The 17,169-nt window shown below is 41.7% G+C and overlaps 1 protein-coding gene across 1 annotated transcript in view; it reads left to right on the top strand.

Moving 5' to 3' along the window:
• Positions 1-376: 376 nt before the first annotated feature.
• Positions 377-17,169, top strand: part of LPCAT1 (lysophosphatidylcholine acyltransferase 1) — a 65,696-nt gene continuing 48,903 nt past the window's right edge. The window contains exons 1-3 of the mRNA XM_066184989.1: positions 377-647; positions 6,283-6,425; positions 7,945-8,159. Coding sequence (XP_066041086.1) covers positions 531-647; positions 6,283-6,425; positions 7,945-8,159 — 475 coding nt within the window. The 5' untranslated portion in view covers positions 377-530. The remainder of the gene's footprint in view (positions 648-6,282; positions 6,426-7,944; positions 8,160-17,169) is intronic.

Raw genomic sequence — 17,169 nt, forward strand, 5'->3', positions numbered from 1 at the left:
CACTTTTTCTCTAAATTCCCCTCCGCTGCCGTACGCCCGGCGGAACCCCCGTTCGGGGCTTCGAGCGAGGCGCCGGCAGGTCCCCGCAGCCGCCCCCGCCACATTCCCCCTCCTCCCGCGGTGGATGCGGCGCCGACGCGACCCCCCGGGAGCGGGCGGGCGGCGCCCCTCACGCCGCCGGGCGGGGCCGCGCTCCCGGCATGCCCGAGGGGGACGCTCCAAGGGTGGGTAGGTGGGCGGAGGGAAGGAGGGCGCGCGCCCACCGCGCCGCCGCTTCCCATTCCCGGGCGCTTCCCATTCCCACCCGACGCGGAAACCGGCGCGCAGCAGAGCCGCTGTAGCCGGCGCACAGGGCGCATGCGCGGGCGGCCAGGAGGGCGGGGGCCGGCGTTCAACGGGGAGCGCTCCGGCCGCCGGTGCCGCCCGCACTCCGCGCTCCCGCCCGGCGCCGCCGCTACCCGGGACCGGCGGCCGCCGCTCGCAGCCCGCGCCCTCTCCCGCGCCGCCTCCGCCCGTTGTCCTGCCCCGCCATGAAGTTGAGCGGCCGCGGCCGGGGATGCTGCGCGGGCGGCAGCCGGGAGCGCGGGCCGCCGCCGCGGAGCCCCTTCGTGCACCAGCTGCGCTTCAGCCCCCTGGAGAAAGCCAAGGTAGGGGCGTGCGGCCGCCGGGCCGCCCTTCCCCGCCGCCACCGCCTCCTTCCGCGCGTCCCCCGCCGCGCACCGGCTGCCGGGCCGCGTCCTGCGGCGGGCGGGGGCTCCGCGGCGCCGGTGCTTTGTGAGCCGGCGGGGCCGGGCAGAGCCGGGCAGCGGTGCTGGGCGTGTGCGGGGCGGCTGCCGGGGCCGCCGTGCCCGGGCCGGGTCGGGTCGGGGTCTGGGGGCGGCCGTGATGCTGTAGCGCAGGGTGTGCGCCTCAACTTGTGCTCCTGTGCCTTCTTCGAAGGAAGGAAAAAAAAAAAAAAAGCTGTTGGCGGGGGTTGTTTTGTTTTTTGAGGGTTTTTTTGTGGGTTTTGTTGGCATTTTGAGGTTTGGGAGTTTTTTTCGTTTTTCTGGTTTTCGTGGGCTTTTTGGTGGGTTGGGTTTTTTGGTTTTTGTTTGGTTTTGGGGTTTGTTTTTTTTTTTTTTTTTTATGGGGGGCGGGAGAGCGGCCCTGCGGAGCCGCTCTTTTTCAGCATCAGGGTAAGGTAGGTATTAACCCGGGCCGAGACGCCCCAGTGCAGCCGAAGTTTTGCCCCCTGGGTAAATAGACCCTGCGGCGTAATTGAGGTATTGTGAAGGTAGCGGTGAGACTACAGGAAGCGGTATTAAAATGCAAATTTGCAGTTGCGTGGCATTTTATTTCATTGTTTGGTTTTAGGGGTTTCTTTTTCCCCCTCCGTGTGTCTGCCTCGCCTCGCACAGCGAGCAGTAAGTGGATGGGTATTCAGAGGGCATGGCCCTTGTCTTAGGCTTTCGGTAAGATCTGGGTCACTTGCTGGAGGAAGACATAATGTCAGAGGTTCACCTAATGAGGGGCTGGCCGTTTCTACCACTTCCATCACTGTAATACTTCAGCTTTATAAAGCTGTTGTTTTGGGAGCCTGACAGCCTTCAGTACCTGTTAACATTGCAAATTATGATTCACTAATATTGAACCTCTTGGGTCAAAGTGCTTTAGATCCAGCTTTGATTTGCATTTGAGTGAAGTTTGTTGTTGCACTACCCTGTTGCTGCCCAGATGCGTAACACGAGATATGGATGTTCCTGACTTAACATCAGAATGTGCCTCGTGTTACATATCGGGCAGCCCAGGAATTTATAGTACACCCCAGCAGAAAAGGTTTTTACGCTTTATTAAGCTGCCCAGTATGTATTCAGTGGTTGCTCATAAATTGTTGCTTGAGCTGGAAAAGGGAGAAAAGGTTTGTGTCATTTGCTTCATTTAGTTCATATCTAGATCTTTCTCAGTAAATTGCCTAGTTGTAAAGATTTCCTTTCCATGTCCCATACTTTGTTCCTGAAGTCGTGGTTAATATGCAATTAATGAGGTAAAAGTCTTTCAGGGAGCAGAGAGAAGCAAAGATAGCACATGTTCATTCATAGGGACTAGGATTGTCTCCACTTATAACAACTAATGTTGCTTTCTACCTGGTTATTTATAAGAAATTCTAAAAATACTGCTGGGAGAGGAGAGCAGACTGTTTTGCAGTTTTTGCAGTATTGAGTCTCACAGAAGCCACTAGCATTGCTGATCTGATGTTAATCCTGACAAACCTTGAGGTGCTTTGTTAGGGAAGCGACTGGTTGTAGAACACACCTGCTTTCTGTGTGGGCTGCCCTGTTCATAGGTATGAGATGTGAGCTTTGCCAGTGGATTTCAAGGATTTGATATTTCCAGTGAAGATGAACGTGTTTAAACCGCTGTCGTTTGTCACAGTGCACAGGCCAAAGGAACAGCTCCTCACCGAAAAGTGTGTCTCAAACTTGCTTTTTAAGTGAGCAGTCTTTCACTGATATATGGCAGCACACAGTTCTTTAACCCAACCTCCCTTTTGTTGCAGTCTTACTGTTGCAGTTTTAAGGAGGAAAAAGCCTGTAAGCTGGCATACAGAACTGTGGTAGATTTTTTTCTTTGCCTTAGTCATGCTTTTCCAGCCTCTTCACCAATTAAAAGTTGTGCTTGAGACAGAAGCTGTTAAAGCAGAGCTGTGGAACTGCTCCACTTGAGAAGAAATACCCCCCAGGTGAATTACAGAAGTGTGCATTCTCTTCTGTACAGCCTTGGAGAGAGCTCGGTGTGAACTGTTGCAGCTGAACTCACTTCCTGTTCAGCTGTAGGCATGTGTTGTGTCACAGGCGTTTCTCTCTGTCCTATGAATCTAACGGGGGGTTCTGGGATTGCACAGGCTGTCGAGGAAGGTTAGGAATGTAGGTACAAGAAGTAGGGAAACCAAGGGACAGGGAAACAAAGACTCCTTTGTCCAGTGGTCTGGTGTCTGTTGCTGATGGCCTGCCAGATAGCCCCATTATCTTCGCTGCAAACTCGTCCTGCGCTCTGCAAGAGGTTAGACTACCTTTTTGTTCATTAATGCAGCTCCAAGTAGATGCTTTTTAGCATGTTCCAGCCCGAGACTGCGGGAGTGAAAGAAAGGTAGAAAGTGAGAGGGTAAAACAACCACAAGGAGAAAGAACAACAGTAAAAAATCCTTTCGACTGTCAAGGAACTGTTCATGTCATCTTCCATTGACTTTATAAAAACTGGGAGATTGCAAGAGCATAAAAGCAGTAAGGCCATTTCAGAAGAGTCTCATCAGTAGAAATGATGGCTATTTTACTGTGATCTGAGGGTGACAAGTAGGAGTCATCCTTGAAGCTACCTGTTTTATTTCAGTACTATAATAAAAAGATTATTTCTGGGAAAAAGACAGAGGTGATCTTATTAACCATGGGTTTTGTTCATACTAACATCTTCCGGGCACCTGTCATGTAAGTCCAAGCTCTTGATTCTTGTTACCACTGCAGAACAAGCAGAAGCATTACTGGAGCTGTCACTAAGCATCTGTAGCTTTTTTCTCTGCTAGTTCAAAACACAATACAATGCCATTTTCCTCTCTTCCAGTGTTTCTGGCCCTTTTATTTTACCAATACTGGTGTTCATTTGGTGCCTTGATGAGCTGATTTGGCTCATTACACCAACATATCATTGTGGTTTTGTGTTCTGATTATTTGCTTTTGCTGGGATGGCTGTGTTTTTTCTTACTAATGAGCTATATTGGCTCATTGCTAGCTCACAAAAGTGCTAGAGCTGACTCAAGGGGAGGATTGAGGAGACAGTGAACAGGACCACTCTTTCACAGCAGTGGTCTGTTAAATTGGCTTTAGCTGCACAGGAAAATTTCTCCTCCTGTATTTATCTCCATGAATGTGTCTTTTAGGGAACTTGCAGAGTGGGAAAGTGGGTAGTGAGAGAATTGTTGAAGGGTGAATTCCTAGCTCCTTCACTGTCTTTGGTGAGTTGAGCTATAGGGATGATAATAGTGAGGAAGTGTAGGTGTGGGGTAGGATGTAATTTCTATCTGATATGTGTAACAAAAATTCAAAACCTCTACCATGTCAAATAGTATTTTGTTTCTCAGTAAGATTCAGTTTCTCAATGACTGCTTCTTTGTAATAAGTCATGGAAGTTTTGTTGGGAAGGAACTGGTTTTAGTGCTTTTTCTTACGGTGTTGGTAATTTCCAAGTTGCATTTTTTCAACTTCCCTGTGCATGAGAGCTATGATAGTGGTTTTCAAGATAGGAAACAGACCTAGAGAAGTAGAAACAGCGGTACTCTGTGATTCTCTTGCTCAGTGCTTAGATACGTAGAACCAGATATTTTGGAGAACTTGAAACTTGAGTTCATATTTTATACCTTCATTGTGAGGTCATACTTAAATCTGAATGCAGTCTCTCTAAACAGGAGGAACATATGATACCTATTTAGTTTACGTGACTTGCCTTATATCAGATTTAAGCCCTTCTGATGGAAGAATGGAGATCAGTTTCCCAGGGCAGCCTTCCATTACCTGTCCATAGGTCTTTCACAGTATACACTGCAGCATCTAAAAAACTAAGTTGATGCTGTAAACCAGCAAATGTTAAATAAGCTGTAGTCAACCCCCTTTTGAGATTTCTTTGGTCATGAGCTGAACCCCTAAAGTACATCTCCGGGTGGACCTCTAGGGGTTTTTAAATGTATCTCAAAACACTGATGTTTACATATTACTTACTGCCAAACAGAATTCATAATTTTAATGGAAGACATGTCTCTATGAACATCCCAAATATGTGGGAATGTGATCACCAAAATAGCGTCCACATAAGGTCAGGGCCAGAGTGTATGTCTCCTGTATTCTGGTCTCTGACAGTGGCCAGTGCGGAGAGGATCTTCTCCTTTTTTCTGTCTGACACTGACATGGTTGCTGTACATAGGTTTTACAGGATAGAAGCTTTCTTACCGGGGAAGATGTCTGAATGTAGATATGGACAGAACTACTTTTCAAATGTTAGCACCTTTCTTGATTCCTAACCTTCTTCAGGAGGTAGACATACTTTTCTTCCTGGCAAATTTCTTGTGTGAACAGTTACTGAACTACTGCCTGCTAAAAAGAGGCTGCTGTCACAGCCAGACCTTGTACATTAGGTGCATTTGCTTCTTGCTGGCCATTACCATCCCTGCTGTCCCTGGAAGACCAAGAGGCCTTTTCTGCACATTTATGGCATATTTAATGGCATTAGGGTTGCAACTTCTGCTTTCGTTCTGTGATGTGGCACTAAAATGATCTGTGGTACAAAGGATTGCTACAGAGAGCCAAGGGTTGGAATACCTCACTACCAGTCACCCACCATTCAGCTTTGCCCTGGAGTAGGAGAAGACTTGGAGGAGTGAGAGGGAAGGAGGAGGTATGAATCCCAAAGGTCTGTGTCCTCACCTGCATTTTGTTTCACTTATTTCTTAGTGGCTGGTCCTTCTTGTTTTACAAACTTAGAAGGCAGCTTCTCTAATCTCCAGAATGCTCCTCTATTTGCTACCAGATGTGGTGGTCTTGTCTGTGGATGCAGAGTTGTGTGAGTTGGTGTAACTGTGATGCTCATCTGACCATTGTAGTGTGTGAAGTTTTACTGGTTCATCTGGGAAACTAGCCTATCTAAAAAAAAAAAATTCTTTTTTCTGTCAGTTCTGCAGACTAAAGCAGAGTCTCCGTAAGGACTGGAATCCTGTTCTGGAAAGTGAGATTGTGGCTGTTACAAGATGATGGTGTCAGTCTGAACCATCACTGTAAAATCCAACTGCAGTGGGGTAGTAGCTTGGGGCTTGAGTGTGGTATCTTGGGCTTTTCTCCTGCTGGGTGTTCCCTACACCTACCCTAGATTTACAGATTTGTGCACCTACAGAATGAGTTGGTTGGTGAGCTGTTTTGGGAAGTGAGAGGAAGTGGAAAGTGAGCTGCATGATGACTAGATCTGCATCAGGGAAGAGAAGAATATGAATTAATCTTTCCACAGCAGCCTGGAGATGCATCAGATTAAGCACAACATCAGATAGCACCTTATGCCTCGTTACTCATCCTTGCCCAGCTATTGTGATATTGAAAAGTGTGCTTTTTTTAACCTTATCTGGCATATCTGGAATTGAATGGTATTCTGCTGTTTCTATCATTAGATATTTTTAAATTAAGAAATAGTATCAGTTTCTAGGAATCACTGACCTTTTCAGTCTGAAATTGTGTTGAAATAATGCTTCTTTTTATTATTATTATTTTGCAGATTACCTTCATGACCTTGACTTTGTTTCCTATCCGACTCTTTTTTGCTGCTTTTATGATGTTGCTGGCCTGGCCTTTTGCGTTCATTGCTTCAATGGGATCTGACGAGCAAGAGCTTGAAAAGCCCCTCTCCTGGTGGCGAAAGTGAGTCACTGATGTGGTGAAATACTGAAAGAACCATTATATAGTTCAGCAGTGTGAAATAGAGGAAATGGGAAACACCTTTTGCCTGTCTCAGAGATCTACTTTTCTCTTCAAAAGAAAAATATAAAAATTATTGAACGCTTTCCTTAGGTGGGAAACTGAAAATACCTCAACTCTTTGGTTTGCCAGGTGATCCAGGCATTACTCCCATAGTCTCTGGCTTCTTATCTTTATTGAGGATGTAGTGTGAAGCTTTGTTGTGACATCTTCAGTTGCATTTATTCCTGTAATGTCAACTTCTGGTCATGAAGATTGAATCTATGGAATGTGCCAAGATTTCATATTCTCAATAGTTCTTTTAAACTGCTTCACCCCATTGTCTTCTACTCTGTGGTGAACTGACAAAACTTGTGTTGATTCCCTGAGGGCTTACCCCATACTTTGGTGCTTACTACAAGTCTGTGGTTGCTTTGATATTGCAATGCTAATTAAGGTAGAATGTAAGACAGTATCCTCCCATCCATGAAAACTGCTATTTGAGGAGCAGGAAAGGAGGGGTGTATCACCTCTTCTATGGACCACTTTAAAATTAGGGGCTCGCACTAGCATGAAGGAAGCTGATTATGTTTTGCATCACAGGAGGGAAGGAGGTTGAGAACCACAGAGGCATGTCACTTTACATTTCTTTTGGAGCGATATCAGTAAAATAACTAATGGAATAATTGGCTCCTTTCAGTCTTGCATACAGTTATTTTGAATCTTTTTAGATTCTCCCTTACCCATTTAATCCAATTTTCAGTGTTACCCTGCTCTCCAGCCACCCAATCCTAGTGAGTGTTACAATTTGTGGTGTTTGATTTTTGTACTCTGTTCAAAGTTTCTCTTTTCATGACTGTCAGTTTAGAAAGACAGATAAACAAAACTCCACAAAAAACCCAAACTTTCCCCACCCCACAAAAAAAAAAAAAAAATATAAAGTCCACAAGGAACAAAAATCCTTATCACTTTAGGAGAAGATGGGGAAAGGGAAGGAAGTAAAATGCTTCCAGAGCTCTTATATCTATCCTGTAGGCCTTCCTGTATTTGAAAATCTCTGCCCTACGTTTGTCCCCTAGTCTTTTTGGGTAAACTTGATACCAGAATCTGGGTAAGTGCATTCTGACAATATCCTAATAGTGTATTTCAGGACTTAGTTTATTAGAGCTGTTTAGGTGTTACTAGAAAACTTTATTGGGCATTGTGTAGAAGAAACTTAACAATCATTGTCTGAATTAAAATTAATGATGAACTAAATGCCGATCTTGGGGACCAGAGTGAATTAGCCTTCAGGTATAAAATGAAGTTGAAAGCATTTTACTTTGAAAGTGGTTTTAAATCAGCTGAGAAAGAGAAGAACAAAATGTGTGCACTGTTTCAGCTCTGTTTTAAGCATCATATCCTATCTGAACTTTTGTCACGTAATTTTTCATTTCTTTAGGTTTTTCTGTGGCAACATAACTGTTGTCTCAACTCTTTACAGGATAGTGGATGTTTTGCTGAAAGCAATAATGAGAATGATGTGGCTTGCTGGTGGATTCCACTGGATAAATGTAAAAGGCAGACGGGCATTGCCAACAGAAGCAGCAATATTAACGGTGGCTCCTCACTCTTCCTACTTTGATGCCATTCCAGTAACTATGACCTTCGCCTCCATTGTGATGAAAGCAGAAAGCAAAGATATTCCTGTTTGGGGAAGTAAGTTGATAGATGCTTCATTTTTCAAGAACAACTAAAAAAGATTGCTTAGGAAATTTACTGGGTATGTATGAGACTGAAATAGAAAGGAAATTTTGCTATAATATATGGTGAGAATTGTTTTGTTTTGTTTTTTTACTGGTCTACTCTGAATGTCAATAGAGATATTGGGCAGAAGAGGGAGAGGAATCTTCTTTTTCCACTTTCTCCAAAGTTGAATCCCTGTATGAAGTCAAAGCAGTCCTACAGAGCTCATGGTTTAATTTGCAGTGAACTTGTAACGTTTTAAGACCTGCCAGGTGGAAAAGCAAATTAGGACAGGGCTATGGAAGCAGAGACTGATGCTAGGGAGAAAGTCTACTAGGACTTGGTGCAAGTTGGAATGCCCTCCCAGAAATGTGTTTTAGGAATGCGGTCTGCTCTGAATGCTGCCGTGCCTTGAGGGAGTGCTGCTAATCCTTCACACATCAATAAGTTTGTGTCAGGCAGTGTGAGAGATGAGCACAAGAGCAGATTGTTGTGCACTTGAGTTTAGTCATGAGAAAAGCTGATGCCTGAGTCAGTAGTGCTTGAATGCATCTTTGGAATTATTTCGTGTAAGCTCTCACAAATGTTCCAAGAGACACCTGTGATTTTTGGTGCAGTTGCGACGGGCAAAAAAATTGTGTAAGTTTTTGGGCTTGTAGACTTCTAACCGAATTTGTGTGGAAGCATTTTGGAGAAACCCACTATCTTGTGTTTAGTAACCAGCAAAGTTCAAAGAATATCCGTCTGTCATCGTGTAGATTTTTATGAGTAGTAAAATCAAAGAAGATTTTACTTTGGCGATGGGGTAGGATTCTTAAATGTAAGAGGCTAAACAAAAGCTTTGAGTTCCTTTTCAACTAAGTGAAATCAGGCTGTTGATGCTGACTTCCTTCTAAAATTTAATTAGACAATGTGTTTTTACAGTCATATTCAAAAGCAGAAGCTGAGACATGGCCACAAAGGATGAGTTGTTAGATATGGAATTTTCATTTAAGGAATCTTGTCATATAAGGGTTTGCCTGTATGAGGTAAAATTGAGGCCAGATCTGTAGTTGTATCTTAATTTCATTGAATATCTTACTAATGATGTTTAGAAATTTGTGGCAGTGAAAAATCCATGTAAAAAAGAATAGATACTTTGAACAAAAAGAAAAAGAGCTCAGGTAAGCATGTGTTTTTGAAAATGAGTGTATGCAAACAAGCACAGTGTGAAAACAAAAAGAAATTGAACTCCCTTGTTCAGTACTGAAAGAAGATACTGTTGTGAGACAGTATGTTAGCAGTCCTGTACAGCATAGGTGTATCCAGGCCAACCTGGGCCTTAGGAGCAGTCCAGACATAGAAGCAGGGGCTGAATTATCTTCTTTCTCAGGTGACTCAGTTGACTGTTTAATAATTGCTGTCTCAGCAAAATAAAAGTAGTCTGTGTGGAGCTCCCTTTGACTTGAGGGTCATCTGTCTGGAGGACCCAAATTAAATGAGGTAACTCCAGTCCATGTTGTGCTACATTTTATCTGCGAGAAAATGGCAGAATGGCATTTGACAATGCTATAATGGCTATGTAAGTATCCCACGTAGTAGATTCAGTGGGAACCAGGAGAATCTGTAGGGATATGGAGATCACAGTTCCCCTGAATGTAACACAAATAATGTGTATCAAGTAGATCAAACTATTTTCTCAATATCTAATTTAATTTTGAGATGACTTTTACATGATTTCATTGAAAGTCTAGACTTCCTTCAATACATTTTAATAATTGTTCACTTCATTTAATTCATATATGAATAAAACCAGGTACAGAAAAAGAGAACGCGTAGTGATCTGATGGAATATTACTGGAATGTAGAGTGCAGTCAAATAAATGAATGTTTTGTCTTGCATAGCTGCATTTGCTATATGCTGTATAGCCCCAAAAGTTATGTAGTCACTTGTGAAGGGTTCACAAAAATGCCACAGAACTGAGGCAGGCATACCAAAGGTTGTAACTGGGATTGAGTGTTCAAAAACCATTTTTGTTTTTAGGGGTGGACTTTTACATGAGCAACATTAATTATAGCAGTTTGTGTTATTTAAGTAAATGGACCTTAAGAGGGAGGTAGTAATCACTGTATTGATTAGTTTGGCTTAAAAATTAGGAAGAACTTTCCAGTAAAACAGTGATTTGTTTTTCTCTTTTACTGCTTTGAGAGAAGTTTTCTGTGAAGCAGATAGTGCTGACAGTCCTCTCCTGTGATCTTGTATTTTAATCCCAATGTATTTACACCTATCTACATGCACACACATTAAAAAAATGCATTTTATGTTATTGGACTGCTGATATTTCTCTTGTGCTTATGTGATGATGTGCTCATGTTTTTATTGGATTGCCTGGTGTACTGTCAACACTCTAAACATTCATCCAGAATTTATCCTAGAGAGGTCAGAATTGTGTTATGTGTTCTTCAGTTTTGTAGGTCTTGCAAGCTTGGTATACCTTCTTCAGTAAGGTTTTGGAGCCAGTCACTGATAATCCTAACCTTGTTGTCCTTGGGTGTTGTTAATGGTTATTCTGAATGTTCTGGGAAGCTTTGAATAAAGTACATTCTATTAACTCTCTGAGCAGACTTAAACACGTAAAAAAATGAAGTAGAAAATTAAAGATAATTTCCAAGGATGAGGACTTTGGTTGAAGAGTTCATCCTCATCCAATATATTCAAGTATGATATTAATAAATTGGCTTTTTGATGTAATGATGGTGTTTGAGACATTGCACATTGTATACCAGAGGGATCAGGTGCTTTAGCAGGCATAAAATGATCTGATTGCTAAATGGTTACTAAGATTTGGTTCTGCGAGTACGTTAATAGGTTTCTGGAACTGCTGCCTATATTATTGTAGTCCTAGTTTGCCAGTCATGGAATATTAAGCTTCTGATCCACTTGAAAGTCCAGATGATTAAAAGCCTGTTCTTTATGGGATTGGAAGTATTCCACAACTGTGTTTGTGTGTGAAGGTTTAATTGCTGTCTAACTTGAAGGCAGCTCTCCTGGTTTGCAAAGTCCAGTTTCAGAAGCAGACTTACATCTTGTGATTCTTACAGATATCTTCATCCTTTTTAGGAAAACAAAGAAAACCAGATTTTAAAATGCTCTTTGGTTCTGGGAGAAAAGTTATGAACTCTTCAGTCAGTGGTCAGTAGTGAAGAAAATTATCCATTTGGCACACACACAAGGTTAACAAACTCTGGAGAGGAACTGCTTTCCCAAATATAAACAATATTTCAATGATCATGAAAAAAATCAGCATCTGGAAAGTAGAGAATGCTGAACAGATGGAATATGTCATGATGCTGAAGGAAGATGTATGTTTCTGCACAGTGATTTTCCAGGGTTTTGGTAGATTGGAAGTGTGTACTTTGCTGGACCACTTAAATCTTACAGTGGGAAAATGATGTGCAGGAATCTGTTATACCTTACAGGGTCTGAAGAAGTCAGATCATTTTATCAGTACAGATCCTTAAACTTTCCTGTTTTGTCTGCTGAATCCCACTTCACATCAGGAGAAGGTTTGTGCATAAATTCTGGATAGTTACACTTCACTGTCTCAGTTTTGGCTGTTGAAGCACCCTGGATAAAAGTAGGTTTTCATTGCTGAAATGTTTGGTCCTGCTGCAGAAATGCTTCAGTAAGAAGGAAAAGGGATTTATCAGTAAGTATGAACTGATAGAGACTTTGGACTGCTTTTATGATTTGAACATTTTCAGTGGTCTGCTTTTAGAAACTAAATATAAGTGAAAAGTTAATTTAAACTTCAGGCAACTTCTCAACAAATCTAACATCAGTCTGAAAAGGAGAGAGTTGGTACCTGTGAAATGTACAGGATGATATGTTACCTTAAGTTTATGAAGGGGAAGGAAGTAATTTGTGTTTGTCAGAATAGAGCAGACCTACAGAGAAAGAGTCATACAGTGCTATAAAACCATCAATTCTGTTGTAGGTGTTTTGTTCCACATCTAGTAAACTCATGAATTTTGTTCAAGCTCATGTTTTGAAAGTGCATTATAGGCTTTTCTCAAGCATCGTGACTAAAAGATGAGAATAAGTAATTCAGGGGAAAGTATTTATGCTTGGGTAGCTGGGAAGGTTTTCATCTCAAAATTTAAAAGGTGTCAAATTACCCACCGGCTCTGTAGTGCAACCTAATCCTTTAGTCCTGCATCCCAAGTGCCCCCCACCCCTTCCAAAACATACAAGGAAGAGAATTGTGGTAGACCCATAGTTCTTCTGTGAGAATCTCGGATTTAAACACTTCTGAGATTCACTAAAACAGTCCTTAAACTCCTTATGGAAAAGTCTGTTCTAAGGTGAAGGCATTACAGATTTCTTCTCTTTTATACACTGTAAATCAGGGGCTTAAACACTGAGGTCACCAGGATGAATGCCAACATGTTATGCTGTGTTGGCATTGTAGCCTGCCTTGAGTACACACTTGAGCTCCCCATTTCTGAGGAGCATCTTGAAATAGAATTTTGCCGCAGAGGATTTTGAAGATGAAATGGATAAGCTTGGCAACAATGTTTCCTTCAGACTGTGGGCACCCAGATGGTCCTGCAAGATTTCAGTCTCACAGAAGCTCTCTCAGAGAGACTTATAATACTTGCATTTTCACCTGTGTATTAAAGGTATGCGTTTATCATTTGGTTTGGAGTCCTGGAAAATTCTGTAAAAATTACTTCTCATTTAAACTGATGGTGGAATGCTTAAGCCACCATCATTAGTTAACATCATTTATTGAAGTTACAAACTGCAGTGTATAATAAACCTTCAAGCCAACACTGCTGCCTGCCTTAAATACTTTTCAGACTGAAAGCAGAAAGCTAAAACATAAAACCATGTCCTCATACAGGTATTGTAGGCATGACAGCAGACAACAATTTCTGAGTTAAAAAAATAGCCTTTGTCCCTCAAGAAGTCCTTAAAGGGAATAGGTGACATTTTGAAAGAACAACCCAAAGACCACAGAATTTACTTCTGTTAAAGCTGAAGAGGACACCAATTATTTACTTACAGTACTCACTACTGACCTTTCCTTGTCCTATGGGCTGTATTGTTTCCTGCCTTTCTCTTTGGAAGTAGGGAGGAGAACGTTCCCATTAATACTGCCTCTATTCCATGAATACTTGGCATGCCTTCAGTCAGGTGGTCCATCTGCTAAGCATTAAGTCAACCTTGGAGAAGTTGTTCTTGACATTTATCTTCAGTGGTTGATTCAGACTTGAGTCAAATAAGTGTATATATATAATTTGTAAGTATATGTATTATAAGATACTACCACCAGCTTTACAAACCTCTTATAGAGTATCATGACTATAATAACACTTCTTCTGTAAAAACAATGTAAGTCCAAGTCCAAAAGATCCTAATTTTGGTTAGATTAAGTTTTGTTCATTGATACAACTTTGTGTATTTGGTGCATGTGTGTTCTAGAGTTTTTCCATTTTTAAGGTCTCTGTATCCATGTACACAGGAAGTAATTGTAATCTAGAACCTTAATAGTTTTCTTCCCCTATAACTTTCAGAGGACTTTTGAGCTTCTTGCAGATTTCATTTCTTCTTTTCTCTACAGAAAAGGTTTCATATTAAATGTTACTTCATTAGAAAATTCGTGAGTTCAGAGCCTTGTGAGCATGTACATTTGAGTAAGGCAACTCTTGAAAACTAAGCCCAAGATAGCACTTTTCAACCTTTATCCTTCATGGGTTTTGTACCACTAAGTACAGAATGCACAACATGGCTGCTGCTATTAGAAAAATAATTGTATTTTTTCCATACTAGAAAAAAGCTGTGCTGTAAATACTGTAAATGGATAACCCACTGCAGGCTACTTGCACAGCTTACCTCCATGTTAAAGGCAAGCAGAGTCAGTTGTAGTGCCTGTATAGGATTCCCTTAGAGTGTCAGGGAATGTAGTGATGAGGTTTTGTTTTGTTTGGGAGAGAGGCCAAATGAAAGCCTCAACTTCAGCATTCTCTACTTTTGCAGCTGTCGCTTTGTTTGTTGCTGATTCTACAGTGGTGAAAATGTAACTGCCCACTGAAAAATGTGTGTTTGGATACATTTTAGAAGAGTTGTATGTAGTGCCACCTTGCTGTTCCATAGCTTTTTGTGTTCTCTGATGCCCTGTAGAACCAATGGTGATGTTGCCAGTATAAATGGTTTGCTACAATACTTTCTGCAGTTGTGTGTTACACAGCACTTTGCGTCTTGAATTGAAACAAGGTTTCCTCACACATACATGCCTGCAGAGAGACAGGGAAAATATTTTTTTTCCCTGCTGTTGTCTTAAGAAGTTCAAAGACATCAATTGTATGTGTTCAGCTTATCAGGAAAAAAAAATGGGGTTTGCTTATGCATTGAGCTGGTGCTGAAATTGATTGCATGGGAGTTAAGATTCTGAAATCAGTTGGAACTGCCACCCTGCTATTAATTAAAGCAATACTGAGTTTTTGCAGGCTCTCTTTAAAAAAGCTGTTTTGAGCAACTTTCAGTTGGTTAGACTTCCTGTGGCATTCTGGCTGCCCTGTGAGGCAGAGGTTTTAATGATTTACTGGCAGCACTATTTAAATTGCAGGCACCTGCGTAAGAAGGTAGAATACAGCATGTCAGCTGTCCTCAGGACTCCTTGTATGATCTGAAATTGGGAATGAGAGTGACTAGATGAAATAGGACTGACACTGCTAGAGAAAAAGCTGGAATAATGACACTCACAAGATCAATTTTGTGAATTGATGGCTTGTCATTGCCCACTATATCTGATAATTCAGGGGTGGTTTTAATGGAGTGAGAGGAGCTGGGCAAGTGCATTTTTCAGAATCTCTGAAAACCTGAGTTGTGGTCTTCACTATCTGGTTACAGTCAGTCTTGGACAGTTAAATTGCTGAGCAGAGAAGGATATGATTATGTTCTGTTTATTGAACACGTTGCAGAGTTCTACTTGTTTCCTTTAGTTGCTTAGTATGCCATCTGTCTGGAGCATTTTGTGCATTCACTTTTGGTCTGACTTTGCCCTATTTGCCCTAATAGTTCCTGCCTATTCCTTGCATCTCACACCACCTTAAGTACTATCTCCCTGTGTTTCAGCTTGACTTCTGACCCCAGTCTCATCTTGGCTGCCTATTTGGTATGTTTCTCAGCTTCTCTTTACAGACCTTTGGCCCTGCTCCCGCCTTTCTTGCACTGATCAAATCGGTACAGCCTTCGAATTTTCAGATTTGGGTGTTTACTGAACGTGAAAATGTGGTGAGAGTAAAGGTCTACGTAGCCTTGTGGTCTGTTTTCAGAAGTGGTTAAGGAAACACTACAGAGTTAGACTTCCCTTGGTGTGTATTTTCAGCTTTTTACTGATGGCCGAGAGTTTCAACTTCACTTTAATTGCTGGACTTAACCACTAAGGGCATGGTAGCTGGTGTATCACAGGATCTTCAGTTGCTGTTTAATATTAAAACAAGAATTCTGTCAGCTTTTTAGTCCAATGTCTAAGGAAGTAAGGCTTAGTATAACCACCCTAATAGGGTAATTCAACAGGCAAGACACATCCATAGGAAGCTAAGATTTCAGTTGCCTCTGTCTTTCAGCATATCATACTATTTTTTCTTTGCACGAGGTTATGTTGCTGTGATGATGGCCATTTGTAAGATAACTCACCTTTTGTTCTTCTGGAGCATAGAAACATTACAGTAGCTTGCTTTAGGAAAGGTTGTAACAGTAAAGTTCCCAGGTTTGCACTATTTGCCTGTACAGTTTTCAGATACAGATTACATCAGTGTAGTCTCATGTTTTCTATCATACTGCCCAAAGAAAAATCTATCTCCTTATTTAATTTCATGCATTATAGATAAGACCCTGCTTGGAGCATGGCCTCAGAAAAGAGCCTGGGACTTCTGGAATTCTCTTATTCATTCCTTGGCCTGAAGTAACCTAAATTCTGTCATTTGGGACTAATGTAAAAGAAACTTCCAAGTGAAGGTTGGGGATGCTGGATCTTTTACTTTCCTTTGCTTTAGAATGTTTTTGCTATGAAATAGTAATTTGCAACAGCGGGGCAAATCAGGAGTAGGATCACTAAGAAGGAATAATTGTGATACCAAGTGTGGTTTCCCTTGTTATTTTTGTTGCTTGTTCTGTGTTTGTGGGATTTTTCTTTTCCCTATTCTTTGTGTGTTAGTCTTGTTGTGGTTTGTTTTGGGGCTTTTTTGTTTGTTTTTACCTTGCCTTGGCAGTAACCCTAGCTGGCCAAAGATGATCTTTGCTCCGCTGACAAGCATTGTTCTATAGGTGTTGTTTAAGAGCAGGCATGTAGGAAAAAGTATAAGAGTAAGGCAACTTTTCTGATACACTGTCTCCTGAGCTGTGGCAACTTGTAGGATAAAAGTAATATTTCAGAGTCTGGCTGAATGTTTGGAAACTTGCTGTAGGGTTTGACAGGTTAGTTTTTCAGAACTGAAGGATTTTGGTGAGTTGTTGGCTAAATTTCCAGTGTGATAACACCATAACCAGCAGGTTTTGCTGAGTACAGGGCTGTAATTCCTTACACTGTTTTTTCTTCACACTTTAAGCACTGGCTGATCCGTTAATGTAGCAAGTCTATCCTTGACAAAAGCAGATTATACGGTGTCCGTGAACTCCTCTCACAGTGGCTGGAAAAATGAAATCTGTATGTGGGGCAAGTAGAATAACTAATGTTTTAGTGACTCTTGAACCTTCAATAAGATTACATGATACAAAAATTATTAAAAGGTTTTTGAAGACAACCTGCTTAAATAAAGCCATGAAGCAGTATATTTGAAGGTACTTCTCTTGTAGTGCTTTTGGACACTGCAAAAGAGCTGTATGGGCTTCTTACTATTTTGAAAGTTTTCTTTGGTGTCCTTTTGACAGACATACATGGAGTGTATCTTGTGGATTGATTTCTGATTTTTGCTCATGTTCATTTTGTGTCTGGCT

Source organism: Chamaea fasciata, unplaced genomic scaffold, assembly GCF_029207755.1.
Source record: "Chamaea fasciata isolate MVZ Bird 193981 ecotype frontalis unplaced genomic scaffold, bChaFas1.0.hap1 SCAF_1, whole genome shotgun sequence".
Taxonomy (NCBI): Eukaryota; Metazoa; Chordata; class Aves; order Passeriformes; family Sylviidae; genus Chamaea; species Chamaea fasciata.